The sequence below is a fragment of the Leptopilina heterotoma genome, unplaced genomic scaffold (assembly GCF_015476425.1).
Source record: "Leptopilina heterotoma isolate Lh14 unplaced genomic scaffold, ASM1547642v1 Lhet_73, whole genome shotgun sequence".
NCBI classification, from domain to species: Eukaryota; Metazoa; Arthropoda; class Insecta; order Hymenoptera; family Figitidae; genus Leptopilina; species Leptopilina heterotoma.
Window position 1 is genome coordinate 731,706 of NW_025111169.1, and position 22,146 is coordinate 753,851.

The 22,146-nt window shown below is 25.8% G+C and overlaps 2 protein-coding genes across 2 annotated transcripts; one reads left to right on the forward strand and one right to left on the reverse strand.

Moving 5' to 3' along the window:
* Positions 1 to 892: 892 nt before the first annotated feature.
* LOC122510711 (DNA helicase MCM9-like) lies at positions 893 to 11,327 on the forward strand. Its single transcript, XM_043625543.1, has 11 exons — positions 893 to 1,275; positions 1,366 to 1,669; positions 2,061 to 2,186; positions 2,425 to 2,531; positions 2,678 to 2,891; positions 7,401 to 7,476; positions 7,583 to 7,740; positions 7,894 to 8,273; positions 9,601 to 9,798; positions 9,897 to 10,051; positions 10,189 to 11,327. Exons 1-11 carry the CDS (start codon positions 1,181 to 1,183, stop codon positions 10,239 to 10,241), a joined length of 1,866 nt encoding a protein of 621 aa, XP_043481478.1. The 5' UTR covers positions 893 to 1,180; the 3' UTR covers positions 10,242 to 11,327.
* A 286-nt stretch (positions 11,328 to 11,613) lies between these two features.
* On the reverse strand, positions 11,614 to 16,513 carry LOC122510712 (secretory carrier-associated membrane protein 5A). The gene is made up of 8 exons (XM_043625545.1): positions 16,281 to 16,513; positions 15,268 to 15,531; positions 14,744 to 14,807; positions 14,502 to 14,630; positions 13,598 to 13,754; positions 13,399 to 13,500; positions 13,093 to 13,219; positions 11,614 to 11,909 (listed from the first exon to the last, which is right to left on the reverse strand). The coding sequence occupies exons 1-8, from the start codon at positions 16,338 to 16,340 to the stop codon at positions 11,742 to 11,744; spliced, it is 1,071 nt and encodes a 356-aa protein (XP_043481480.1). The 5' UTR covers positions 16,341 to 16,513; the 3' UTR covers positions 11,614 to 11,741.
* Positions 16,514 to 22,146: the final 5,633 nt, after the last annotated feature.

The window sequence follows — 22,146 nt, forward strand, 5'->3', positions numbered from 1 at the left end:
CTAAAAGACTTGATTTTTCCAATTTTCGAAATATATAAATGTAAAATAAGTATCGTGTTGCTAAACAATATTGTGGTGATGAAAAGTGTGAAACGGTAAAAAATTTGTTCTTTTCGGGTAAATTTCTTTTAGTTTCGGATTAATTCCGTTTTTTAACATTCAACTCCCTTGTTATAAGTCGGAATTGTTAATATTCGTAGAGAAATTAATAAACGTATGTGCCTTTTGTGCACATTGCGTAATCAAGGTTAGGTTTATTGTTGAAAAATATTAGCGAACATAATCGAAATTGTGAAATTGGTGTGAATAGTTATAATTAAAAGGGCCTTTTATTCCAGTGTGTGAAAATTATTGTGAGAAGTGAGTTATTTTTGGTGCAAAAGAAGTGGATGCTCCGATGCAGCTCCAGGTGGAGATCCTGAGCGCAATACACTGTTGGGATTTTGATTTCTGCAGAAGAGGGCAAGGATCTTCAGGTAGCAGCACCAAAAGCCCTCCTACGTGGGACGCAACGGTGAGTCCTTAAAAAAATTTCCAATTAACCCCTTCCCTGTTTAATCTAATTGCCAGGCCCTTAAACTTTTGCTTACTTTTGCGCGGTTTTTGTGCAATTTTTCTGCAAATTGTAACATAAATGTAACCTTGCGAAGCGAAAGGAGAAAAAAACTCATGACTCGGTTTTTTTACTTTTAATCCTTTTTAATAAAATATGTGTTTACGAAAAAACACAATTCTGAATCGGGCAAAGTGTTTAAAGGTGTTTTCATAATAGAGTGAGACTCTGGCGGATATTTCCGGAAGCAGTATCTGCTTCCAAATACGAGTCACTCCCACTATCAAAGTGTAAAGTGTCTTGTGTACCAAACTTTAAATTCTCGTTCTACAATGTGGCAAAGACTTTAGGAAAATGTCGACTTCGTTCATTTAAAAACGTAAACAATGCAAGCACAGGATTTTTTACACACTTTCCTTTTTATTATATTTTAATTTAATAATTGTAAATGTAGGAATTTTTATTCTCAGAAATCATTATAAAACTAATCCTTATTTCAGTCATTTTTCAAACATGTGATTGTCAATTTAAGAATTCAGTTTTATTATCAGTTAAACTTAGTTGAACAAAATTATAATACAACACCGGCCGGTCAATTTGATTGAAATTCATCAGGATTTTCGCAAAATGCTTGACGAATTTTTAGAAGAATATCATTTTGATGATCTACAGAAAATATTGAATAATTCTGAGGATTGTATTCATTATAGTATACATGTAAAGTAAGTGGTTTACTAATAGTTTACTAACAGGTTTCACTAACTATTTATAATTGTTCAAAATTTGGAGTTAATTTTATTTGAAATATTCAGTTTTCTAGATCTAATTAAAGAGAATCCTGATGTGGGACGAAAAGTTTTACATAATCCTAGACATTATTTGCCTTTGTGCAATGCTTCCATTGTATCAGTTCAGAAAAAATTGGTTTCTGGTAAACAAACGGTAAAATCGAGGGTTCACTTGAGAATTATCGGTGTCCCGGTGAAAGAACATTCCGAAACTATTGGGGAATTAGTGTCAATTTGCGGAATTGTTGTGCGAATGTCACAACCTGTTGTTACAAAATTATCGAAACAGTACAATTGCCGAAAATGCAAACACACAAGTGTAGTGAATGTGAGTAGAACTTCAAAATATCAATTTTTAAAAATTATATAATTAATTTTTTGATTTATTTATTTATTAACTTTTTGATTTATTTATTTATTTTTTATTTTATTTATCACTATTATGATCCTAAAGTTCAGAATGTTCAAATAAACGAAATATATTAATTTTTTCTTCTTAATTAAATTCTTTCTACAATTATTTTGCGACACTACAAAAATAATTATTTATACATAAAGTTTCTAATTACTTAAAATTCAAGTTTTTAATTTTTATTGCAATCAGCAATTTTTAAAGATATTTTCAAAATATTTCGGACATTTAAAACCTTATGGATAATTTTATTTTTATTGTGGATTTTTTTTTATTAATAAGTTACTTATACTTAAAAAATTTCTAGATGTTGTGGGAGAGAAATGTTGTTCCTTTATTAAAAGAATGTAAAGCTTGTAAATCGAGTAATATTGATCAAGTTTCTAGTCTACGACAAGAGAGTTGTTCAGATCATCAGGAAATCAAAGTTCAGGTAGATTTTTAAATCCTTTGATTTTAAAAGAATAAAAAAAAAATGATTTCCTTGTAATTTTTGCTAAGAAGAGAAAGATTAAAATAAAGACATTACAATCAGGTACTTAAAAAGTTACCATTTATTACAAATTTAAAAAAAATTCAATTATTTTAATCAACATCTTCTTATCGTATTTATTGAAAAATTCGGAAATGAAAAAAAACAATAATTAATTAATAATTATTATTGGAATTAGGACAAGTCTCAGCCAGATTCGAACAGTAGCAGTGTAACCGGATGGCAGGTTGTTTTACTAGATGATTTAGTCGATAAATGTAAACCAGGAGATCAAGTTGAAATAAAGTAGGTAATAAATAATAAATAAATAATAAAAAGTAATTAGTATGTTAAAATTCAGATATTGAACTAAAAATGTAGTTTTTGTTAAATGTCAAGTTAGTAGTAAATGTACTGATGAAATTAATTAAAATGATTAAATTTCTTGACAGTGGTGTTTTCGTGAAACGATGGATCACATCAATAACTGAGAAAACAGTGGGATCAACGTTTATGTTAGCAAATAGTGTTTCTGTTCATCGGAAAGTATCTGAATTGACATCTTCCACGAAAGAAATGAAGGAAGCTTTTAGTCACTTCTGGGAAGCACACGCTGAAAATCCTCTTGTTGGAAGAGACATTATTCTCGCTTCAATTTGTCCTCAAGTAACTATTTTTAATTATATCGATAAACAAAAAGAGGTCTCTAAATTTAGCGTCGATAGTAAGCGTCAAAAAAATGTTACTAATTTTCTAAACTGCGAAACAAACAAAAATTAAACAATTTTACTTATAAATTTCAAAATTGATTGAATTTTACAAGAGTTGCGTTCACAATTTTCATAAATAGATGAACTTCAAAAGATTTTATGTAATTTTAAATTTTTAAATATAATTTTAATTTTCAATGAATTAGAAATTTTAAAGAATTTAGATTTTTGAATAATTTTAATAAATTTAATTATTTATTAGAAATAATGGGTTATAGAAGAATTTTAGTTAAAAACACTAAAAAAATTGAATTTTTGGAGAAGTTACAAATAATTGCAGGAATTCAATTGATATCAAAAGTAATAAAATTCTTGTCAGAAATTCAATTATATTCCAAAATTAAAAACAAAATTCTCGTCAAAATTTCAATTACCTTTATAAATAATTTAAATAATAAAATTCATCTCCGAAATTCAATTATTTTCAAAATTTTAAATAAAATTCTTGACAAAATTTAAATTATTTTCAAAAATTTTCCAAAAGAATTTAATTATTTAAAAAAAATGTTAATAAAATTCTACGCAAACATTTAATTATTTACAAATTTTTTTTATAAATTTCTTCGCAATAATTCAAAGAATTTTCATAAATAATAAAATTCTTCTCAGGAATTCAATTATTTTTAAAAATAATAATACTCATCGCAGATTTTCAATTATTTTTAATACATTTTTAATCGAATTTCTCAAAAAATGTAATTCTTAAAACTTTTATTAAAATTCGTCTAAATAATTTAATTTAAACATTTTTTTATTAAATTATTTGTAAGAATTCAATTTTAAGAAATATTCAATTATTCAATAAATTATTTGTTTTTGTATATTTAAATAACTAGCTGTCGTACCCGTCTTCGACGGGTTGTAGTTTCTGATAATGCACTTAACAGTGTATCTACCAACCTAGAAAACCGGAAAATAGCCGGGAATTTGATTTGACAGGGAAAAAATAATAATTAGTTACTATTGTCTATTTCATTAGGAAAATAATACCATTTGAAACAGTGACCGACTTTTTATTATCAAATTAGTTATTTTTAACTAATTCAAATGCAGAAAACAATATTTCTCAATTTGTAGTACTTCAATCAATATAATGTATTAAAATAAATCTAAAATTTCCTCCAGTTTTTTGAGTTATAGTACAGTCTAATTCGAACTAATTGTATAGCAAGTAGATCCAGTTTTTCTCGGTTACATTAAATTCCCTGATATTTTACGTCTTTTCTGGTTGGTAAACACCCTGTTAAATGTATTATTAAAAAAAACCCGTCCAGTAAACCAGGAAAAATTTGGACAAAGCCGGAAATTGTTTTAAACCAAAATAAACACCGTGTTTAACTTTTGTCTTTACATTGATCAAGATATCTCTAAAAGTTAAATCAGAGAGTCCACAAATACTACTGAATTAAGCTTCATAGCAATTGGTATCAATTATAATTTTTTCAATTTTTTGATATTCAAAACATTTTTATACTTACATCTTCGTTATAAGAAAGTATTTTTGAAAAATTATGCTAAAATGTGACTAAATAACATGTAATACTCAACTATAGAAAGTTTAGAAGCAATCCATGAAAAAATATAAAATTTAGAAATGATTTGTGTTAAATAAATTTATTTATTAGAGTCAAGTATTTATTTAATTAATCCAATTAAGATTTATTTGATTCAACTAAATAAAATTATTTAAACGAAATAAATTCTTATTAGATCGAAATAAAAACTTTTTAAATAAGATATTATTTTTCAAATAATTATAATTACTTGAATCATATAACTTTTTTTAGTGTAGCTATAGTAAACTAAAAGTTATTAATGTGAACAAACATTATCTATATTAATAAAATCAGATTACTATCTGTACATTGCTCCAAACTTGAAAATTTTTATATATTTTTTCGTTTTGAGACATTAGAATTCTAAAAATGTAAAAAAAATTTCTGTCTGTCTGTCTCTGTCTGTATGCAAAACTTTGTTCGCGCATCAATTGAAAACGGTTCAACCAATTAAAGTGAAATTTGGCAGTCTATTAGGTATTAAAGTAACTTACAATCATAGCCTTATCCGCTTAAAAAATATTAACTTGAACAAAAGTTATGACATTTTTCCAAAAAATTCAAAAAAACAAAAAAATGCAAATTTTTTATCTTTTGTAAAATGAATGAAAAAACTATCCTTAGCTAACTTTTTCAGATAAATACAACCCATTTCTACGATAAAATTTTTAAAAAAGATGTATTTTGAAATTTTTTTTCGTTTTTTTAGATCAACTTTTTTCTAAGAAAATAGTGATTTTTAATCTTTAAGCAAGCTTTTCAGGAAAAGTTATTAAAGTTTTTTATTTAAAGATCAGTATGTAAAGTAAAAAATTTGCTACATTAAACAAAAATAATTAGCTAAATGCCATAAAAAAGAAGGAAAAATGTTGAATTTTAAGAAATTCGGTTTTTTGAATTTTTGCTAATTTTCCATAATTTTAGATTTTTTACCGAAGGGTGGAGATAACAAATTAGGTAAAGTATTTTTTAAGAGCACTAAAATAATAAAGCTAAATGCTATAAAAAAGAAGGAAAAATGTTGAATTTTAAGAAATTCGGTTTTTTGAATTTTTAATAATTTTCCATAATTTTAGCTTTTTTACCGAAGGGTGGAGACTATTGAATAAGTAAAGTATTTTTTAAGAGCACAAAAATAATAAAGCTAAATGCCATAAAAAGAAGGAAAAATGTTTAATTTTAAGAAATTCATTTTTTTGCATTTTTGCTATTTTTCCATAATTTTAGATTTTTTACCAAAGGGTGGAGATAACAAATTAGGTAAAGTATTTTTGAAGAGCCCAAAAATAATGAAGCCAAAAGCCATAAAAGAGAAGAAAAAATGTTGAATTTTAATAAATTCGGTTTTATGAATTTTTGCTAATTTTCCATAATTTTAGATTTTTTACCAAAGGGTGGAGACTATTTAATAAGTAAAATCTTTTCAAAGAGCCCAAAAATAATAAAGCTAAATGATATAAAAGAGAAGAAAAAAATGTTAAATTTTAAGAAATTCGGTTTCTCGAATTTTTGATAATTTTTAATTTTTTGCTAAAGGGTGGAGACTATTCAAATAGTATAATTATACTACCGAAATAGCTAATGGTAACAAATTATTAATTAATTAATTATTAACTAATTATTAATTATTATTAATTAACTAATTATTAATTATTAATTAATTTATCCCGGGTATTTTTGATTTTCCAGATTGGTAGAAACATTGTTAAATGTATTGGTAGAAACTAAAACCCGTCGAAGACGGGTACGACATGACAGCTAGTGCTATATATTTTCAAAATTTTTAAAATTCAAAATTTATCTTTTGAAATAATTATTGTCATTAATTTTACTTAAATTTTATACAGGGTTAATTTTAGTATTTTTTATTACAATTTAGTCATCAGAATGAAATTTGAGTTTTTCATTTTTTGATCATTAATTAATAAAATATAATAGCAATTTTGAATTCTGTGCAACATACTGACAAAAGTCTCATATTAATTATATGGATATTGTTAATATTCTGACCTAATAGAATTCTTTTAAGAAAGTAAACTTATGATTTCAACAACAAATTTTTATTGTTGACCTAAGAAATACAACCGTATAAAAATTAATTACAAAAAAATTTCAATTTTTAAACTTTTTAATTTTTCAATATTTAAATCTAACACTTTTTATTTGTTATTCAAAATTTTATTATTCTGACGATTAAATCTTCATAAGAAACACTAAAATTAACCCTGTACTAAGTTTAAGTACAATTCACTAAAGTATATGAAAAAACTAAAAATTTCGAATTTTCGAATTTTTGAAAAAATGGCATAACTTTCGTCCATATTAATATTTTTTAATCTACTATCGCTAGGATTTTAAGTTAGGCTAATGCCTAAAAGACTGCCAAGTTTCACTTCAAACGATCGAACCGTTTTTCCGTGATACGCGGTCGAAAATTTGCGGACATACATACACACATACACACATACACACATATACACATACACACATAATTTTCTTAATAGTATTTTCGCATTCCTTAGAGTGTAAAAAGAAGGAATATAATAGAAATTTTGAATTCTATGCAATGTACAGACAAAAGTCTGATTTTATTAATAAGGATTGAATTCTCGTAGAATTTTCTAATAAAAATTGATTACAAAATTTATTTTAGGGTTAAAATTTGAGATAATAATTGAATATTAATAGAATTATTGTGTGAATTTTTAGAAATAATTGAAATTTGAAAAGTAAATAAATTATTGCAATTTTTGTTGCTAAAATCTCCAAAAAGTAGTTTTTGACGCTGATCGTCGACGTCAGGGAGCAAAAAGAGGATGAAAAAAATTATTTGGCAAATTTATTTACAGATTTATGGAATGTACGTTTTAAAATTGTCATTGGCTGTTGTTCTTGCTGGAGGAGTAACAAAAACTAATGCTACAGGTAAAAATAAGTTATTCAATTAATTTATTAGATCATTTAGATTTATTAAATTATCATTGCTAAATGTTTCTTCTATTTTAAGTGACAAATTTTGTATTTTTTCAAGGAATAAATATCCGAGGTGAATCACATTTATTAATGGTGGGTGATCCAGGAACTGGAAAATCTCAAATTCTCCGTACAGCTACGCGTTTGGTTGTTCCTTCTATCCGTACAACTGGAATTGGTTCAACTTCAGCTGGACTGACTGCAGCAGCTGTTAAAGTTGGTTTATTTTTTTTTACAATTTTTTTAGCATCTTTTTATTCTCTTACTTAACAATAAGTCGGTTAATGCTCCAAAAATTCAGAATTTTAGGGACAAAATTAATTAATTAAGATTGAGAGTAGAGATTAATTTGACTTTATTTTGATTTAGGATTCAGATGGTTGGCATTTGGAGGCAGGAGCTTTAGTTTTGGCAGACGGGGGTATTTGTTGTATCGATGAATTCACGACAATGAGTGCTCACGATAGAGCTTGTGTTCATGAAGCAATGGAACAACAAACAATATCAATAGCAAAAGCTGGAATTGTCAGTACGTTAAATTCACGATGCAGCGTAATTGCGGCTATTAATCCAGAAGGTGGTCATTTTAAGGGCGATGAAGAATATAAAACACGACTTGGAAATCCTTTGATTTCACGTTTTGATCTCATTCTTCTATTGAAGGATTCGCGAAGTTTATCTTGGGACAGTATGAGTACGAAACATATTTTAAAGGCTTATGGCAGATCACCTGATGATGCAAGCAGACGGTATTTTTTATTAATTACTCAGTTTTTTCATTATATTCAAATATTTTTGAAAAAAGTAATTCTTAGAATTTTTTTAATCTATTTTTTTTTAATTCAAATTTTTGCAATATTTTCCATTATATATTTCCAAAAATTCATACACACAAAAAATAATAACATTACAATTTTTTAGAATTATTTTTAACATTTTGAATCATGTTCAAAATTTTTAAGTAAAATTCTTTAAAAAATTAGTTAGTATTTTTTAAATTACACAAAAATTAGTTAGTTTTTTTTAAATTACACAAAAATTATTTTTTTTCTTTTTTTAAAAAAAACTAATTCTTAGAATACTTTTATCATAATTTTTTAAGATTCAATTATCTTCGATAATAAAAATTCGACAGGAATTCAATTGTTTACAATTTCTTTTTAAATTTCTTCGCAATAATTTAATCTTTTTCACAAAAATACAATTATTTAAAAAGATTTTTATAAAATTCTTCGCATGAATTTAAATATTTTTAAAAAATCAATAAAGTTTTTCCCCAGGATTCAATTATTTTTGTAAACAATAACATTCGTTGCAAGAATTTAAATTATTTTCATAATTCATAAATAATAAATTTTCACAAAAATTCAATTATTTTAGAATTTTTTTATTAAAATTCGTCAAAAGAATTCAATTATTAAAATTTTTTTTTTATAAAATTCTTTATCAGAATTTAATTTTCAGAAACATTCAGTTATTCAATAAATTATTTATTTTTGTATTTAAATAATTGAATTCTCGTAGAATTTTCTAATAAAAATTGATTTAAAAATGAATTTTAATTAAAATTTTGGATAATAATTCAATATTTAATGAATTTTCAGAAATAATTGCATTTTGAAAAGGTTTCAAATTAAAGTCTTTGAAAATTTGAATTTTACATAATTAATTTCTTTGAAAAAGTTTAATTGAATTTCTTTTGAAATTGTTTGATGTTTTTATTTTCTAAATGTACAATTATTAAAGAATTTTCGAATAATCACTGAAATTTTATCAAATTGAATTGTAAACAATGGATTTGAAAATTCCATAAAACTTTTTCGAAAATTATGAAAAATAATTAATTTAGAAATGAAATTTCGTTAAAAATTGTAGAAAATAATTTGATATTGGAAAGATTTTTTCTAATAATTTTGTAATTATTAGAAATGATTATATTTCAGAAGGTTTTAAATAAAAATTTTTGTAATTATATTTTTGTGACAACACTGAATCAAATAAATGACTTTTTCTACTTTTTTTTGTATTTTTAATCGACTTTATTAATTTACTAAATTTAAATATTTTGCTTTTCAGAAATTCGAATGAAGGTGCGGAATCGAATATCTGGAAGGAGGATGACATTCGAGAATATTTAGCGCATATTCATTCTTTGAAACCGTTAATGACAGAAGAGGCTGAAAAAGTTTTACAAGCGGTATTTGTACATTATAGATATGATCCGAAAAGAGAAACTGAACGTAAAACTGTTCGTATGATGGAAAGTCTAGTTAGGTATTAAAAAATAAAGCATATTTTTTTCTTCTAAATTCTGAAATTAAAAAAAAAAATAAACAAAACTGCGAAAAATATTAATTGAAAGATATTTTCAGATTAGCAGAAGGACATGCACGACTAATGTACAGATCAGAAGTCATTCTCATGGATGCAATTATCGCCGCTCAATTAGTTGGTTCAGCGTCAGGTTTAGGTAAAGAAGTTGGTTCACCTTTTCCCGATGATCCAATGGCCAATTATTACGAAGAAGGTAAGTAAAAATTATAAATAAAGAATAATTTTCTTTTCTTTACATTCTATTTTAGGTCATAAGTTATTTTACATTAGAAATATAACATGATTTATAATTCTTTTTTTAAATAATAAAAAAAAACTATGATTTTACAGGTTTGGAACTTTTGCATAATATTGGTCTAGGTGAATTACGATCGTTTCTATAAGTATTGGATTTTTCTTTCAAAGAAAAAAAAATTTAAACAGATTTAACAAAGAGGTAAAGATTTTGTTTTCTCCTAAAAAATAAATGATACGGTGACGCATTATATTGAGATAACAATATAGGCCTAGCATTATAATATAAATAAACACACGTTCATGTCACACAAATAGTAATAATTTTGATTCACATTCAATGGCTTTTTTTTGTAACGTTAATTATAACATATTTAGTTGAATTTTATTATTATCATTACAATTTTAAATATAGTAACATTTTCTTTTTTTTTATAATAAATATCATATTTTTATATTGAATTTTTCTTGAATACATTAACATTAGTTTCTCCCAATCATTCCAGTTTATATGTAAGGACGGCTGTTATTTATTTTTATATTTGCTGTGCAAATTTTCTTTTTCTTGGTGCCTCTCGCTTATCACTAAAAACTGGATGATAATTTATAAATTCTCATTTATTTCATTTACAGACTTTAGTATAGCAATAGATTTCATTTTTCCCGGGAAAAGTTAATTTATGTCACGTACGTGTAATATTTGATTAAAGTTCTCAATGTTTATGATCAATAATTTTTTTTGTAAAGAAAACTTTTTACATTCTCATTTTTTTAATATGAGATTTAATAAATTATTATTAAAGTAAATAATTAATTGAATTTTTCCTTCAATTTATTTTTGCCCTTTTTTAGACTGGAATACTTCTGCCTTTTAATTATTGATTAGGAACGTTGAGAATTTTATCGTAATAATTATTTACCCTAAAACTCTAGTCACTGAAGGTCATTAAAACTAGAAAATTTGGAATATTCCTTTTTTAAAATCAAAGTAAAATATTCAATGACATTTAGAAAACGCTCACACTAAAGAATCAAAGTAGAAAGAAGAACAAATAACAAGTATTCACAATTATATGAAAAACAATTTTTCAAATCTCACTTTGATTTTCAATTAATAAAATTCAAAATAGCGTCCTTCCGAAAATTGACGTCAGTAGTTGTGTTTTTATCATGTCAGATTTTTTAAAAAATTATATTAAAAAAATAGGCTTCTTAAATAAAAAAAATAAATAAAACTTAAATTCTTATTTATTAATTTTTATACGAAAATGTAAAACTTAAATTTTTTATACTCTAAATATTAAGAATAATACATTTCTATTTCTGAAAAGAATAAAACATAATATAAATATAGAATGTGTCAATGAAATTCAGAATTTAACTTTTTTTCGTATTTAAAAATATTCTTGGTTTTGTAGAATATAAGAAATATGATTGTGTAGTAGATAATGGAATTTGAGAGAAAATAGAATTCTCTCTAGAGTTGCATATTTTTGTTTTCATATAATAAGTAAATCATTATCACACTGCATAAATCTATTTTTTAAGTATAATGTTGGATGATGAATAATAATAATAGTATAATAACAACGAAGCAAAATTAATAAATTTGATGCTATAATTTATGTACCTTCTCAGTCATGTTTCATTTAGTATCGTGGTTGTTGTTGGGTAATGTTATCCATTTGTGATCGAACAACACTCGCAGCAACATTGCTCGCTGCACTTTGTACATGTTCATTTCGTAAAAATGTACTCGTGAATTCTTGTTGCGCTTTCTGCACGCTTGCCGACGATGATCGATAAATACGGTGGACCTGAAATGTAAATTAGGGAATTATTTTTATTATTTAGTAAATTTAATTAATTTATTTAATTCAGGGTTGCCAGAAATCAGTGAAAAGTTAGGGAAAGTAAAATTGGTTAGGGAAATGTCAGTCATTTTTATTAAAAGTACTGGAGAAAAATAAATTTCAATTTTCAATGAATTTAATTAGATATTTTATTGAAAATAATTAAATTTATGCAGCTAAGCATGAATTTAATTATTGTTTCAATAAAATATCTCGAAAGAATTTCTTAAAATTTTTATTATAAATTTCTTGTCAGAATATCAGTTATTTTAAATTCTTTGCAAGAATTCAATTATTTTCAATACAATTACAGAATTTTTCGCATAAATATGTACAATTATTTTGAATAAAATTTCTGAACAGAATTCAATTCTTCTTAAAATTTTTGATAAATTTACTTGCATAATATTCAATAAAATTTCTCGTAAGAATTTTTAAGAAAATCCCTTAAGAATCTAATTATTTATTAAAAGAAAGAATCAAATTTATTTATTATCAAAAATATTTTTGATAAAAATTTTAAAAGATAACATTTTTGATAACTTTTTATATTAATTTTTGTATTATCTTAATTTTGGAATCTTCTTATTATTTTTGAATCTGAAAAAATTGTATTTTTGCATAGAATTTTATTAAAATCTTTGGAAATAATTTATTGTCTTAAAGAATTTTGAAGAAATTTTGTGAAAATGATTAAATTCTTGTTAAAATTTATTATTTATGGAAATAATTGTATTCTTGCGAAGAATTTTATTAAAATTTTAGAAATTAATTGAATTCTTTCGAGAAATTTTGTGTCAATATTTGAAACTTTTTCAATTTTGAAGATAACATTTTTGATAACTTTTTATATTAATTTTTGTAATTTTTGCATAGAATTTTATTAAAATTTTCTGGAAATAGTTTTTTTTTTTTTTTTTTGAAGAATTTTAAGGGAATGTTATAAATTTTTTTTAAATAATTCAATTCTTTCAAGAAATTTTATTAAAATTATATTGAAAATAATTCAATTCTTGAAAATTTTTCGACGAATTTAATTAAAATTATATTTAAAATAATTCATTTCTTTCGAGATTCTTTCGAGAAATTTAAATTTAGAATCTTAAATTATTTAAAAATTGAAATGGGATTTTTAGATTTAAAATACCTTCGACAGTAGAAGACAGTCTCCAACCGCTGCCAGAATAAAACCAGCAGTAATTAATAGCAAGAAAATTCCAGTTAATGTACCCTTCGCTGATGAATTAAAACATCCAATAGCTTCGAAAAAACCACTGAAATTGAAACGAGTATTATACGACAAGAATTTTTAATGAGCGTCTATTTGTAGATTTTTTTTTTTTTTGTTTTTGAACATTTTATTATGATACTTTTGCTACTGTTTTTCAATTCGAAATTGAATCCGAAACTCGTATAGACAAAAAAGATAAATAAACATGAAAATGAATATTACCAAGAACCAGTTTCTGGAATGCCAATAGCTTGAATAACCGTGACGACTATCTGCGAGAAGAAAACAAGGAAAAAGACCATAAAATGGATCGAGCTGTCCGTTCTGAAAGAAAATTAAATTTAATATTGTCGAATATAGTTGTCGAATATAGTTGCATATAGAAATTATAAAATTAGAAGAAATTATTAAATTTTCTTACTTGAAAGCCTTGTACGCGGGTCTAAACCAGCAGAGGAATGAAAAGGGAGTAAAGAGAATTAGATACAAAATGCTTAGTCCAAATGTGGAGAATTTTGAGAATGACAACAACAAGAAGAATCCTCCAAAGACATTTAATACCATTACGAGGCCATGAACTGTAAAAAGAAAAGGGGAAATAGAATTTAAATCAGATATTGTCTTCGCAATTTGCTTTTTCGTTTTAAATTCTCTCTAAATCTGAATCAGTGAAAATTCACTTAAAATACTTCAAAAGTCGTTAAAATAAAAAAAAATGACTGTCTAGACATTTAATAAGTGATTTTCATCGAAAAATATGTGAAATTTTTCACTTATTTATTTTATTAAATATTTTTTCAATTATTATTAAAGAAAAAATTATTTTTGTACGATTTCAAGTGATTTAACTTATTTTATGGCTCTAAAGTTTCGAACATTCAAATGAACCATCATTGTTTTGATAATTTGATTTTTAAAACGTTAGTTAAGTTCAAAATGTTCCTAAAGTTCTAAAAGTTTAATGAACGTTTTTTTTTCGAATTGAAATTTGGTTACAATAATTTTGCGACACGTATAAAAAATATTAACTATAACGTTTCTAAACATTAAATGGTTTCTAATTTTCATTACAATCATTAATTCATTAATTTGTGAAAATACATTTATGATCAAAATTTTAATTTTATTTTTTTCTTTCTTTAAAGATTTTTAAAAAACTAATTGTTACTTAAAAAAAATTGTTCTCAAACATAATATGAATTTGAAGCCAAAATAAATAACATTTGGAAAATCTTATTTTCTCACTTGGACGACTTTTGACTAGTTAATTTTCTCTTATTCAGATTTAGAGAGATTGAAATAATAGAATAAAGTTGTAAACTTACACAACCACAAATGATAAAGTTGTCTCACTATTTTTTGAAAATCTGCATCAATTTCAACGTCGATATCCTGATAGAAGCAGGGTTGAAAACAACATTTCTCTGGCAGAGGTGGCCAATTATTCCGCCTCGCTAAAATCAAAACATTTTTTTGTTTTTATACACATTAATGATAAATTTTATTTTTATATCATAAACTTTGTGAATTTCACTAAAGTCATTAAAAAGACAATAATTAGTCTTACAGTAATAAGGAGAATTTTGCATGTCCTGTGATCTTCTGGCTTTTAATTCCTCTTCAGCCCGCATCTATAAAAAGGGTTTTTATTTTATTTATATATAAAATATTCATGTTTAAATAAATAAATGTTTGAACGACTTATTTATAAACTTTATAAATAATAAAAATATTATTTATAAATAAATATGTGACATGCTCCCAAGAACGATTTTAGGTTTCGTTTATGTTAGATTTATCTTGATTAAAAGTTCCTCTTTAATTATGTAAATTTAAAACCAGTCTTTATTCTTCGGTGTAAAGAAGAATTGAGCGTCAATAATTTGTTGGGGAAATTGATTCTCTTTCTGTATTTTTACTCCAAAAATTACAAACATAACCTAAATATTTTTGTTTCTTAGGAGAACGTTAAATATTTATTTACACATAAATATTTTAAATATTTCTTTTTCAATTCGATTATTAAATTGAGATGATAACACTAAAATGTTGAGACGAATTTTCAAAGGTTTAGGAAAGGAAAAGACGTACATCTCCAGTTGGTGAAAACGTGTTTCTGAACGTTTGAGGTGCAGTTTGTTGTGCACTACGAGAATAATTTGGAGGAGGTACTTCTTGATTTGAAGGTTGAAGTGTCGCTGGTTGTGGTGTTGTTCCAGCACCTCCGTACATTGGTGGATTTGAAGCACCTCGAACCTGAGTTGTCGGAGTGTCAACTGGACTAGCAAATGGATTAAAATCCTCCATACCTCGATTAGAATTTGACATTGTCGTTGTTGGTTGACGAGCTGGTGGCTGGAATTACCATTTTTCATTTTAGTTTTTATTTTCATCGTATATGCAGTTAGTAATACAGAAAATTTATAAATAGAAGATGAGAAAATTTTTGCATCAAGAAATGCAATCTTTTTCTATCGTCGAAAACATCTGGTGTTTAAGTGACAGTTAATTGCTTGTTATCAATACGAAAGATAACCTTTTATCTATATACTAACGATATGCGTAAAAGAATAGAAGGTGTAATAATCTCTGCGAATATAATTAAATAATATTAGATTACTGCGAAAGAATGACAGGAAAACTAAAATCTCCAGATTGTATATTATAATAAGTAATATAACATTTATCGCTGACACGAGTAATCTCTTCTCTATTTTTATTAATTTAAAAGACATTTGCAAAATTTTAGAATTAAATTACCTAATTTAAATCAATTTGACAATTTCTGATAATATTTATGATTTATCTCAACCCAGTTTATGATAAACGATAAAATTTAAATTATCCGATTTCATCAGAATTTTATAATGAAATTAGGATTTAGAAAAAGACGTAAAATGGAAATAAGAGGAAAATTATTTTTACTTTTTTTTACAGTGGAAAATAAGCTCAAAGGTATTTCTCTTTATCCACTTTGCAAATCTGATAGTATAAATTGACGATAAAAGAATATATAGGTATGTTGGTGTGTCATATTGTTATAGCAATAATTGTTGAAGTTTGACTGTCATTCACGATATAAAATACTTATAAAAACCACTTACCGAAAAGGGATCACCTAAATTAGGTTCCCCAAAGGGATTATCGTCATCAAATCCAGACATTTTGTGCTGATCAGTAATTTATTAGTAGAACGAAGTCGTTTATGTACAAATTAAGTAAAATAGAGTAAATATCAAAGTTTTTAAAGCCGACCATTCATTTTTCCGAATGTTCTTCTGGTTCTTGGTATATTCATGACATTCACGTACAATATACAATACACGTTTATAATTGATTTATAAAAATCAGTTTCGAGGGCGCCACTTTAAAAGTGGTGTTACGAGCGACTACCATCTCGCTCGTTAACTTTCGATATATCGATTCACGAGTTATCGAAGCGCGAAATTATAATATTTCGTTAATAAACTTAATTATTTTTAGTATTTTCTCACGACTTTAGACAAATATTGACGAGACTAAACAAGAAAGTTTGGCTATTGTAAAATATAATACTTCACGGTTTAATAGTTTCCAAATTCTGAATATGTATTTGAAAATCAACATTTCTTAGAATTGCCATAAATCAAGTAGAATAGCGAAAGAAAATGTAATCTCTAGTTTCTTTAGAGTCATAAAACCGAGAAACCCTCGAAAGAATATAAAAAATATCTCAAGTGTCCTTTTCCATAGGACAATGCAACATGTGTTTACCATACTTGTGACCACAGAAATGGCTTTGAAAAGTCACGTACACATAGACTTTCATTATGCGACGAACCTTAATTATCAATTGTATAATATGAACGTTATGAATAATTAACAACAATATTATATTGTTGCTAATTGTGCAGTATGAATGTATTATTTGAAAATGATATTATTAGTAAACTTTATCTGATTTATTGTTGTAATATTATAGTATATATGTGTATATTAGTAACGTATTAATATAATAATAATATTATATTATGATACATTATCAAATTGGTTATCGTTATAATTGTTGTTTATATTTAAATATGATGAGTGCAGTATAAGAGATTTATTGTTACTAGATATGATGTAAATAATTAATAATTGTGTAATTAGTGTGAATGCAAAAGGATTATGTTCACTTGTTGTGATACATGTTTTCAATACATAGAGTATGTTTATACGTGTATTAGTGCAGTGCAGTGTTAGTGTGGTGATTCTAAAAACTTCATAGACTTTACAAACTCTATAACAGGGCATGCGCAAAGATTATGCCATGGACCAAGGGATAAATGCTCCCTCACGAATTCAGTTCTATTTTGGAGTTCTTTCGTAACGGACTTCAGAGTAGTCCCAAAAATAGCCTTAAGAATAACTTCGACTTGTGTAATGTTTGACTTTAATATATAATAAATGTATTGGGTTTACTCGTGAAATGAGTCGGATTAATAATTAATTGATATTAATATTAATTATTAATTGATCTTTCTTATTTTCGAGGTTTTTCCCTCCGTTTTAACGGAAATTAACTTGTTTTATTTTGAATATTTCCGCCTTCCTTTTCAAAGGATTAAACCAAGATTGAACATCGAATCAAATCGCGGATTTTACGCCTGCGCGTAAATAACGTAAATCCGCACGTAACAAATTGGGGGCTCAACCGGGATCTTGGTGCGGAAAAATTTAAATTTTTGCAAATTTTGTGACTTTTATTCGAAATTTTATGTGAATTTGAACTTTAAAGAACAATAGTGAAAATAACAAATATTACGGGTTGTAAATCTAACAGTGTTAAAATTTTAAGGAATTTCATAAAATAAACTATAAAACAGTGTAAATATTAACATTTTTTGTGTACCATGAACATTTCGAGAAAAATTTGAGACTAATGAATTAATCAGTGATATAAATGGAAGTGAAATATTCAATCTTTTTACTTTGGACATCATGGAATTCATCTGGAGAACCAAACTACAAATTCAAATTGTTGTGGTGGATTAAATATTGTTGCTGTATTAGGACGTCGAACGAGTGTCAATTTTAATAATAAAAATAAATTTTAAAAAACTTTATTCAACTGGGAGTATCCTGTTATCCTGCTTTCCTGAGTTCTGTACTTCGAAGAGATGCTGATACCTGATTTTTCCTGAACCAATGAATTGGATTTTCAATATTTTTTTTTGAGCGGACTTCTGCAAGGTCAACCAACTACAAGAAGAATTGTTTCCAAAAGTAAGAAGAATATAGTGGAAAAGTGTGTGCGCGAAAGAATTTCAAATTTTGAAATTATGGTCATTTCGTTGTGAAGTGCGTGAAACGTAGTGTTTTGGAATAATAAAATAAAGGTATGGTTAGCGTATGATTATGAAATTATAGATTATAATTTGTCTCTTCTGAGGTTATGATTTTTACACTATTTAAAGGTATAATTAAGAAATTTTTTGGAAAGTTTTAAAATTTCCGTGTGAAACAATTAGTTTTCTTATTTTTGCTATTTAATAAATTATTTAGATGCATTTTTATTTTTGTGATAATTGAGTATTTCATAATTGACATATGTATTTTATAATAATTAATATATTATTGTTTTGTTGAGTCTAAATTAAATGTGTTGTGTTAGTTAAAAATTTGATATAGTTAGTATATAGTCAAACTAATTAGGCAATAATTATTGTTTTTATTAAATATTTAATTGTCAAATTATTTAAGATATAGAAAATTTAATATTGATATTTTTAAAATGATAAAAATGGTTTATTTTCAATTTTGAATAATTAGAATACTTATAAATTAAGAAATATTTTATATATTTTTATGTTTACATTTTTATTTAGTCAATTGTTGTATAATACGAAGTACTTTAAAATATTTTAATAATATAAAATGACACTAATTCTCATTTTTGTAACTACAATATTTTCGAATTAGTTTTTCTAAATATTTTTAATTCTGTGAATTAACATCTTTCTTATTAATTTAAATAATAGATTGTTGTATTTAAAATGTTGAATTAATTAAAATTTTTTAGTATTTTTCTTAAGTTGTCAGAATTAATTGTTTTTACGATTGTATATAATTGATTTAAGGTAAAGTCTAGAAGAGACAAATGGTGTGAATGAATTAAAAATTTTGTGAATAATATTAATGAATATATGATTGTGAATATTCCGTACATTGTGGTGAAATTAATGCAAATAATGGAATTTTATTGTAATGTAAAAATGACGTGACATGACAAAGACAGACATATTTTTGAACTGTTTTATGATATTTTTAAACAGACAATTTTAAAGGCAACAACGCAATTTCTTTTACTTCCACGGCTGTTTTCTCTATCTCTACAAGTGTCAATTTAATTTTTAAAACTTTGTCCGAAATATTCAACCCTTAATGTCACGAAAATACCTGACTAATCAATGAAAATTTGTTTAGTACATACCAATTTCCTTTTTAAAAGATAAGCACTGCTTTACATGCAAAGAACCTGATTATTGCACAAAAAAAGGGCATCTCTCTTTCTCTTGTTTTAATGCGCTTCAACGTTATTATTTTCCACTTAATGGGTGTTAGAAAGGGTGTTTTGAAACCTTGAAAGTCTGTTGTATTACATGTATATGGCAGAAAGGCAATTTATTCATATTAATACCGAGGATTTTGGTATTTCTTCATTTGAAATTTTGGGAATGGAATTTTTGCACGAGAATTCTGCCTCCTTTAGGGTTTCAGAATGAAGAAATTATCCTTGATCTTCCACCCTTGAGACACACGAACGAGGGAAAATATTCCTTACCGCGAGATCTAATAAGTCCTTCTGTTTAAGTAAAGAAAGAAAGTTTAAAGAAAGATTTTTATTCTTTTTAAACGTATTGAAATCAATAAGAAAATTTGAAAATTGTACTTTGAAGAGGGGAGAGTTGTTGACAATTTTGGTATCATTTTGGAAGATTTGAATCTTTATAATTCGGGGTGTCTGACGTGTGAGAATTTATTTACAACAGAAAATTCTAGAAATTGACGGAAATTTTAAATATAAATGCAATTTGAAAAGTTTCATTAATTTGTAAAAAAAAAAAAAAATTTTAAGAACATTTATACTAAGCCTTATATTCTTAAACAAATTTTTAAGAAAACATATATCAGCAATCAAACTAAGTTTCAGTCTACATTTTAAGTTTTGATAAACATATTATAATTAGTTTTGCAGAGGAAATAAACAAACATATGTTTTACTTTTCTATGCACCAAATTTTGAGTTATATATGAATTAAAGAATATTTTTTTTTTTCATTTTAAAAGTATACCTGTTTTATGTATAACTTAAACTATATTAAATCTAGACAATTTCACTGAGATAAGAAAGTTGTTCTCTCATTAAGGTTTGAATAATGTTGAGAAAAATAATTGTTTTTAAGTTTATCTAAAATTTTAATATATCTAAAATTAAAATCTTTTCAATTAGGTACGATTATTTTAATCCTCATTTTAATTTTTATTGTTTTAATACTTAATTTAATATATTTAGAATATTAGAAATTAATAAATAAATCTGAGAATTCTAGAGTCAAAATTCACTGGACACCCTGCAATTTCGGTGAGACCCTTGCGAATTGTGTGTTCTACTTGGCATGGTATACCAATTGACAACAAACGACTTGACAAAGGAAAAATCAATTAGTTTGGATTTATTTTGCACGAGGTGACACGTTCTATGAACAAAACACCTGTGTTTTATTAATTATTTTTACAAAACATGACGAAGGACGAAAGGCCGGGTAGAACCATGCAATTGCTCGGAGTCAAATAAAATTAGCGAACCAATTTAAGGTTTTGATGCAATGGACGGTTTATTGGTTCTGGGAATATGTGACCGCGAGACCGAGACAAAAGGTAGAATGTTGATGAGGACGGCCTCGGCACGGAGTCACAGGGTAGTGGTGAGTCTGGCCAGTAATCACACTACTAGAATTAATAAAGGTGATGTGGATAGCATTAGCCGGGAGTCACGCTACAGAGGTCGGGAAAGACATGAGAACAAAAGGGCCAGTGTTCAAAAGGGTCGTCTCGTGGTTTCGTTCCCAGATAAGGTTGAGTGGCCGTCGCATTGATAAACATTCAAAATGAAAATTTGAATTGTAATAGGAAACTGGAATTTTCATAACTCTCTCTTCAACCTTTCAATTCTCCTTGTAAAATAAGAACATTTTTCTAATAGTTACATTCACCCGAATCCACCACCTGCGAACATGGCATGTGTTGCCTAGAGGTCAAGGGTGGTGAGGATGGGGATGGTGTTTGTCGAAATCGTGAAAAGTATTTTAACGTAAAGTGGGTATTGGTCCCTAATCAGAAAATTTACAATGTTATTTTAAATGCTTCCATAACTATAAGAGAGGTTGCTAAATAAACTTAGTTTTGAACTTCATTTTTAAAAAAGAAAAGCCCTTTCTTTATGACCGTTTTACTATTTGTATAAACGAAGACATTTTCTTAAGTCAGTGACATTTTTATAAAACCGATTCTGTGTCAGCAGGCTAACTACCTGCAATACAGGACTCTTTTTTTTCATCATCCTCTTTAAGGGGGAAGGGGGTGTCGAGCAACTGGGACTTGCTCGTACCATGTCTTTCAATTTTCACCTTTTTTCCCTTCTTTCTTACCCCCTCAAAAATTTTCACTGTGAAAAAGTAGAAAAGAAAATTATTTCTTTTGATGTTCTGTATGAAATTATTTTAAAAATTATGGAATATTTACAGTAAAATAAAAAGAAAATTTTCCTTTCATTTTTAGATCTTCTCTCCTATTCTTGAACTTAAAAGACAAGTTAGAATCAATCTAATAATTATATCTCAATTTTTGTAGTTATGATTGTTTCAGAAAATAAATTTTAGGTTATTATAGACAAATTTAAAATAAACAAAAAATTTTTAAATACCCAAGCGAAATTTCTTTTATAAT